This window comes from Octopus bimaculoides, chromosome 4, assembly GCF_001194135.2.
Source record: "Octopus bimaculoides isolate UCB-OBI-ISO-001 chromosome 4, ASM119413v2, whole genome shotgun sequence".
In the NCBI taxonomy this organism is placed as follows: domain Eukaryota; kingdom Metazoa; phylum Mollusca; class Cephalopoda; order Octopoda; family Octopodidae; genus Octopus; species Octopus bimaculoides.
The window spans coordinates 125379769-125387232 of NC_068984.1; the positions used below are offsets into that span (position 1 = coordinate 125379769).

The 7464-nt window shown below is 35.0% G+C and overlaps 1 protein-coding gene across 1 annotated transcript in view; it reads right to left on the minus strand.

The window, feature by feature from the left end:
• LOC106873615 (metabotropic glutamate receptor 2) overlaps positions 1–7464 on the minus strand; it is a 20466-nt gene that overhangs the window by 2096 nt on the left and 10906 nt on the right. Inside the window, exons 6-11 of the mRNA XM_014921061.1 lie at positions 6223–6339; positions 4560–5482; positions 4179–4196; positions 3643–3737; positions 2913–2967; positions 230–368 (exon numbers count right to left, since the gene is read on the minus strand). Coding sequence (XP_014776547.1) covers positions 230–368; positions 2913–2967; positions 3643–3737; positions 4179–4196; positions 4560–5482; positions 6223–6339 — 1347 coding nt within the window. The remainder of the gene's footprint in view (positions 1–229; positions 369–2912; positions 2968–3642; positions 3738–4178; positions 4197–4559; positions 5483–6222; positions 6340–7464) is intronic.

Here is a 7464-nt window from a genome sequence, read left to right on the forward strand (position 1 = left end):
AAGACGACACTTCAAAACGGCGTTTTTTATTTTTCTTTTTGGTTATCGTTCAATTCGTGCGGCATCCATTTCTCAAGTATTTTTGCTTTTCCAATCTCTTTCAACTGGTTGGAAATTGTCGTATATGTTACGTTTAATTCAGAAGCAAGATCTCGAAAAGTTGTGCATGGATTGGCTTCGACTAAGGCTCTTAGCTGATCGTTGTCAACATCCGATGGCCGACCACTACGCTTATCATCTTCAAGACTCTCGCCACCGTTGCGAAATTTCTTGAACCACCATTCTACTGTACGTTCATTTGTGGTTCCTGGGCCAAACGCATCGTTGATATCGTGAGCTGTTTCAGCAACTTTTCGGCCTAGCTTGAACTGGAATAAGAAGATTGTGCGAATTTGCTTTTTGTCCATGTTTTATTCAGCGTTCCGGAAAAATGGCCTAATTATTTACAAAGAAAAAAAGTAACACGATTAAATAGAGCAAAAAACGTGCTTTAAAGTGATATATAAAGTCAAAGTAATTTAACGAAAATTAATTTGAAAATACATCATTTAAAACCAAAATTTAAAATATCTTCTGTACAATAAGCCTCCACAAATGGATCACATATATTTTTATTTATACAATTGATAAGACATCTGATTAGGAAATAAATATTTAAAATTAAGTGATGTCTGTATACATACATATGTATATGCCTTCACACAATCCTCAGACTGTGCCCATATAGCATAACAAGCTACAAACAGAACGATAAAATGAAAGGAAAAAAACGAGAAAAGACGAGAATGAAGAAGACGTAAAAGGTGGAAGGCTGAAAAACCGGAAATGAAAAAGAAAACTGAAAAAGCAAGACGGGAGCATTAGAGTTATGTCCCCTTTGACCGTAAAGTCATAATGCTGGAAGAATAGTGGCCTAGAATCTGTAGTACAGCTACTCAAATTGGAGAGGTTGGTACTTTCCAATTTGCCAAAAATAACTTATCTATATGTTTACAACCACTTAAAATTTCAGAACTGGAATCCAACAGTGTGGTAGAGTTCTTAGATCCGAAAAGGATCTGTGTTCTTTCAAATCTGCATGGCTTACATTTTTTTATCCGTTGGAATATGGTGTGGACTTTTTACTTTATTGTATGTGGTGTGACGTTCGACTTCAAACCTCATACGTGGCTAGCCAACCAAGTGACTTTACTTTTGTCCCTGTGTCGGAAGGAAGATATATGGTTGGCATGGTTATATTTGAAGTTGCCTTCACATAGCCCGATGTAGCTCTTCTTTTCGGTTATATCATCTAGTGTTGCTGTAACTTCTGCCTCATATATGACGGCTTTAATCACGCATTCCTGGTCGAGTGGACAAGTTCCCGCGTCTCGACAGTTACAACTGGGAGTAGGCTCTTGGTGGTGTTTGCGTGTAATGATGCTTTGCATATTGGGGCAGTATCTATATGATAATTTAACTAAGTACCAGTTGAATATTTTTCTATACCTGTGGTTTTCTGGAAAATGATTGTATAAGAGAGACAGGAAACTTTACCTATGTTAGCTTTAACTGTAAGGGAAGGGGTGGCGAACCAAATTATTCTTCTAAGTCTATTTTTATTATTCCTATTATTTGAGGGTTATATATTAATTCATCCTTAAAGCCGCTATTAGCTACGGCTTTGTTGTAGCAGAGGGCTGGCATCTCAAAAATTTCTTTAGAGGAAGAGATGTTAGATACTCTGTTACTAATGTCAGCTATAAGGTTTTTTAAATAAGTACCACTTAAACACAATGGCTGATGTAATCGACTTATCCCCCACGACCGAAATTGCTGGCCTTGTGTCAGCAATTTGAAATCAATATTTTGCTCGTAGCCTGCTGAAAATGCCTTCGCAAGTCGGAACTGGCTTCCAAGCTATCGGTTGCCTACACTTGTGCTGGATAATATTTTCGTGCTGGTTTGTTGGGATTTAACGTTTAGGAATGTGCTCAACCTTTACTGCAGCGTGGGTGAGACTTCTAAAATTTTGTTGTTGAGAAGTTACTGTTTTATTCTCTCCTCCAAAATGTTTTCATTTTACAGCAGAAAGTAAATCATGATGAAACAAAACAACAAGAAAATCCTACAAAAATCACATTTACAAAGTGCGATATTTTAACCGTTATACAATCTGATACCTTGACAGAAAGAAATGCAATAAAATAAAATGCTTTCCAGTATAAAAGAGAAAAAAACGACGAAAGAAAGAAAATAATTGTATCAGTTTTTATTTTTCCACAAACAAATCTTTATTTATTTTTCTCCCGGTTTCAGAATCAACTTGCAACTAATCTTGACAAACTGAACTGCTGTCAGCGGAGTGTAAAACTGGCAACAGCTTGTTGTAGAATTTTCTAGACAACAACCCCACTTTTTCAATAATAGTCAAACTTTCTCTAGACATAAACGGATCTGATTTATAGACAAGCTATCGGTTGCACTTTAATGACAACCACACCTAATTATATCGACTGGTTTTGTTTATATTTATTTTAGTTTTGATTTTTTCAATGTTATCTTGTTTGATATGTTTTCTAAATTTCATTTTAACATCAATATACATGAAAATCATTTCAAGGCAACTCGTGTACTTGTAAGCATCAATTCAATACGCGCATGCCCAGACTTTCCAGATTCAATAATGGGGTTTCGTAATCTGGGATAGTTGACGGTTTTTTTTAATATATTTATTTCTTTATTTAAGTAATTTTATTAGTTCAGGATAAATCGCTTTAATGGCACGTAAAATATTTACAGTTCAGAGAGAAAACTTTAGTTTCCATTCTCCCTTGTTACATGTAAATAACCTCCAGCACCGTTTCTTGTAGTGACTGAATAATTAATATCATCTGGAAATAAGATTTAAAACAAATGTTTATATGTCTTACAGTATTTGAGGGTACAGATTTAGAGGGGAAAGCTAGATTAGATGCCTTGATTTCACTGCAATTTTGAACAACATAAGTGACATATTGATCAGAACCTGAAATCAGATCGGATGTAAGGTTCGTTCTGTGCTAAAATTTACTCTTGTATAAGTTATACAGTGACTAAACGAAAAAATAAACAGAAAATGTTAGAAGATATGCGGGTAATTTAACCAGGTACATTTTCTCTAGTTATTTGGTGCATGAATGAATTAAAGTAAAATTGCTAAATTTCTACGCAGTTGTATAGTAGAATCGATAGAGCGCCAAATAAAATTCCCTTTGAAAATTAATTATGACCATTTACGTTTTTGAGTTAAATATTCTCCAAGTCTACTTTACTTTTAAGCGAATTGAATGAAATAAGCGTCTTATGTGGAAGAAAATACCCTGTGGTATTTGATTACACCCTTTTTATGCTTTGAGTTCAAATCCCGCCCTTACCTACTTTATCTTATGTCCTTCCGAAATCGATAAAACAAACCATCGATGTTAACAAATATACAGGGGTTGATCTAAATTAATAAATACAATTTGTTTCATTAGCTCAACTGAGATGTTATGAAATCATAAACTAATGTTGGCGTAGAAAACAGTTAAGAATTGTATCGTCCATTATAAGCTCAGTAATATTACAACAATGATGTATTATTAAAGTTGTAGCTCCACTGGACTAGCGCCTTGCACATACCTAATATCTACCACGAGAGAAAATGAAGATAATGAAGCACGAGAAAATGAAGTACGAGAGAAAATGAAGATAACTTTGCTAGTGCGAAGCATCAACTGTATTAAACAGACAAGAGACAAACTTAATCACAAGAATTCACGGATATTATGGTTCCTTTGTGTTTAAAATACGAAATATAATATATATAGTACGTTGATGAGTGGTGTAATGCAGGAGATAATTATTCAAATATCAAATCATTTGTTTTAGCTAAATATGTTTTTGAAATAATACTGATATGTATTATTTAGTCCTCGTAATTTTTCAACAGGTATTTTAGATAGCTTGAAAAGAGGATCGGGCCGACGAGTTTCGTCGTTCTTATGATCCACCAGAAATCCTGTAGCCTCTCGCTTCAGATCTACCAAATGATAATATTGGAATCTCGTTTGTCCTAGATAAAGCTCATGAGATAGCAACTAACTTAGAGCTTGTATTTGATTGGACATAAAGTGATATGTCGATTGGATTCACGGTAGTTTATAATTCTTACTTACCGGTGTAATATGGAGGATCTGAAAAATAATACACTCTCATAATGATTTTAAGCATAGAATATCAACCTCATATTCATTATCCGGCAATCTCCATTCTTTTACTGAAATAAATTTTGAAGGGAATATTTCTTTTTAAATAGAAAGTAATTTGCTTCTAATTAATGAGTTTTGAATAGCAAGATTTATTATCCCGCCGAATTAAATGGCTCTCCCATATGTTGTATACTTTGTTTTAATTTATTACATAACAAAAAAATATCTGATAGCTAAATAAATTTATTGGGAATTCATATGTTAGTTCAGATTAATTGTAGATAGAGTTTCCAAAGATGATGCTTTTGACTGCTTCCGGATCATATATTCCATCGTTTGCATTCTCACAGCTTCTGTAGAGTTTTTCGTTGGTTGAAATATGATGATTCTCAGTTTGGGAATCAACATGAACACCAGCACAACTAGAGTATGAAGCTGGGCAGCTATACATATATAAGAAGAACATACGCCGTGGTTGGGTTCGTTAGCAACACCTACTGACACCAAAACCCATATTAGGAACAGTATAAATAATGTGAAATTAATTTGTCTTGCTTCGTTAAAGTTTTCCGGGAGTTTCCGTACGCGATACGCTTTGTAAATACTGCCAAGTATAAGAATTGTAAACCAAACGAAAGCTACGGCGTGTTGGTGGTACCAAGCTAGAGAACATCCAAGTGATACAGATGTGTCTTGAACAGTATAGAAATCCACGGTTGGTTGATGAAAATATGTTGATGCTGCTAATGAACCACAAATAATTAATTCGATTACCAAAAAGCATAATATCTGCAATCGATCTCGTTTACGTTTTTCTAAATGAAGATTATCAATTGTGGTCGGTTTAGCGTTGAAGATGCAAAGTATTCGATCCGTTTTAAAATATATAACTAGCACGGATGAAGACATAACAAAGGATAAATAATTTGGTTGCAACATACAGCGTGTATGAGTTGGCCGACCAATATAGACATATGGGGAAAATATAGAAAGGATCAAAGATACGAATAAGACATATGTCAGCTCCCGATTAGATCCTTTAACAATGTGACTGTGGCGGTATTTCACAAAGAATGATAATACTATTAATGTGAACAGGAGACAGCTGCTTGAGAAAAGAAGACTGCCGACAGCGAAATGTCCGTTCCAAGAAAGGAAATCTTGCGGAAGCTCTTCACAGGACGTGTAATTCTTGTTACTTCCCCATCCTGTTCCGAAACGTTCTGTACAGTTCAGACAAGACGCCATATTGTAGGCATTTGTAAATTGCCCTAAGTAAAGAGGAAAAAAAACAGTATTGAAAGTATTATTTGGCTCTGGTTAATTTTCATCAGAAATAACGAACGAAGCAGAATATATATATATATATATATATATATATGTATATATATATATATATATATATATATCATAGATCAGGATTCATGTGAATCAGGCACTTAAATGGTAAGGCACCGGGTCGGGTCGACAAGTAAAATGTGTACACAACAAAAATAGAGGAATACTTATGCAGGTACCGAAGTATAGGCAGAAAGATATTCAGGTTATGTATACGATTAACTGTACCCGACTGATTATATCAATAGACCTGAGGCTAAACAAGAAACGTTCATTGTAATAAATGTATGGTCCATAATATACTTCGGATCTACGCGAGGAGCAGATTCCAAGACTGGTGAATAATTAATGAATAAATAGCAACAAATGGATAATATTTCAATTTACTGCGGCTGTTTCCAACGAATTTTCAATTGATTAATGGAAACATTACAGCATTAGAATAAACCGTTTCCATCAGGTGAATACATGAAACACAGCATTCAAAAACATTCAAAAACTAACGGGATTTGCATCTTCATGACTTTATGATCCTAGGTCACGGAATCATCACGGAATCATCCCAGTTGCGTACTGGGATGTATCTAATCGACAAGCCCCCTCCCTCAAAATTCTAGGCCTTGTGCCTAGAGTAGAAAAGAATTTTCAAAGAGATGAAATGGGCGAACAGTACCTTTACCACAGGGGACGCATGTCCAGCATTCCTTGTCCGATGCTAAAGCTAAGCGTGTCCCAGGTGGGCAGGGCTGGTCACAACGAGATATCACTACATCAGCTTCACCTTTCCATACTACAAAATGAAGAAAATCCTTAAATTAATGGATATTATACGTGTACATGCACACACACAAATACATATGTATTCATACACACACACACACACACACACGTGTGTATATGTGGATACGGTAAACTCACACGCACACATATATAAATATATATACTAGCTTACCTGTGTCATAAAAAATGACAAGGTTTTCAAAGAAATAATCTTAAACTATCTGATAAAGACATCGACATGACATACATTGCATGTATTTCATATGGACTTATATAGGAAGTAGAAGAAAAACAAGAGGTAGTGTGTGTGTGTGTGTGTGTGTGTGTGTGTGTGTGTGTGTGTGTGTGTGTGTGTGTGTGTGTGTGTGTGTGTGTGCGTGTGTGTGTGTGTGTGTTTACGTGTGTGTGTGTATGTTTACGCGTGTGTGTGTGTTTACGCGTTGTGTGTGTTTACGCGTGTGTGTTTACGTATGTGTGTGTGTGTGCGCGCCTTTTCTCATATTTTCTCCTATTCTATCGTCCCCTTTTAGCTTGAAACATACCATGTGACCACAAACTTAGGATTACATGAAGGCACCAGACGTGTTATAAAATGGAGTCGTTTTCGTCGCATGAAACCCTTAGCAGCTCATAAAAATAAATATCTAGAGATATGGAGATAATATGGAGATAGCCATCACACAGTAATTGCGAACAGTTAGTTCCCCATGAGAAGATGAGATAATTTCACGAACAAAAATCACTCCAAATGTCACCTGCCTTAAAAAAACGCGCTTATTGTGGACACGCATTTCTCCCACATTTAGTATCATCAGCACGACAGTAACTTAGAGTGGCCTCTGTATATACAAACGCACACACATTTATATATATATAAATACAAAGTTGGCCAAAAGTCACTCGACAGTAAATTAAAATTCCATAAATACTTAATAATCAATTTTATTTATTCATTCCAATTATGAATGTTTAATAATTGAATGCTTTGAGTTAAAATCACCGTTTTTTTTTGTTTTTTTTTTTTCAAACATTTGTCTATTTATTAGCGAAGTCTCATATAAAATAATTTTTTTTCTTTAATCTTGGAATTAAATGGTCTTGATTTACTGTCATGTAAGTTTTGGCCAACCCTATA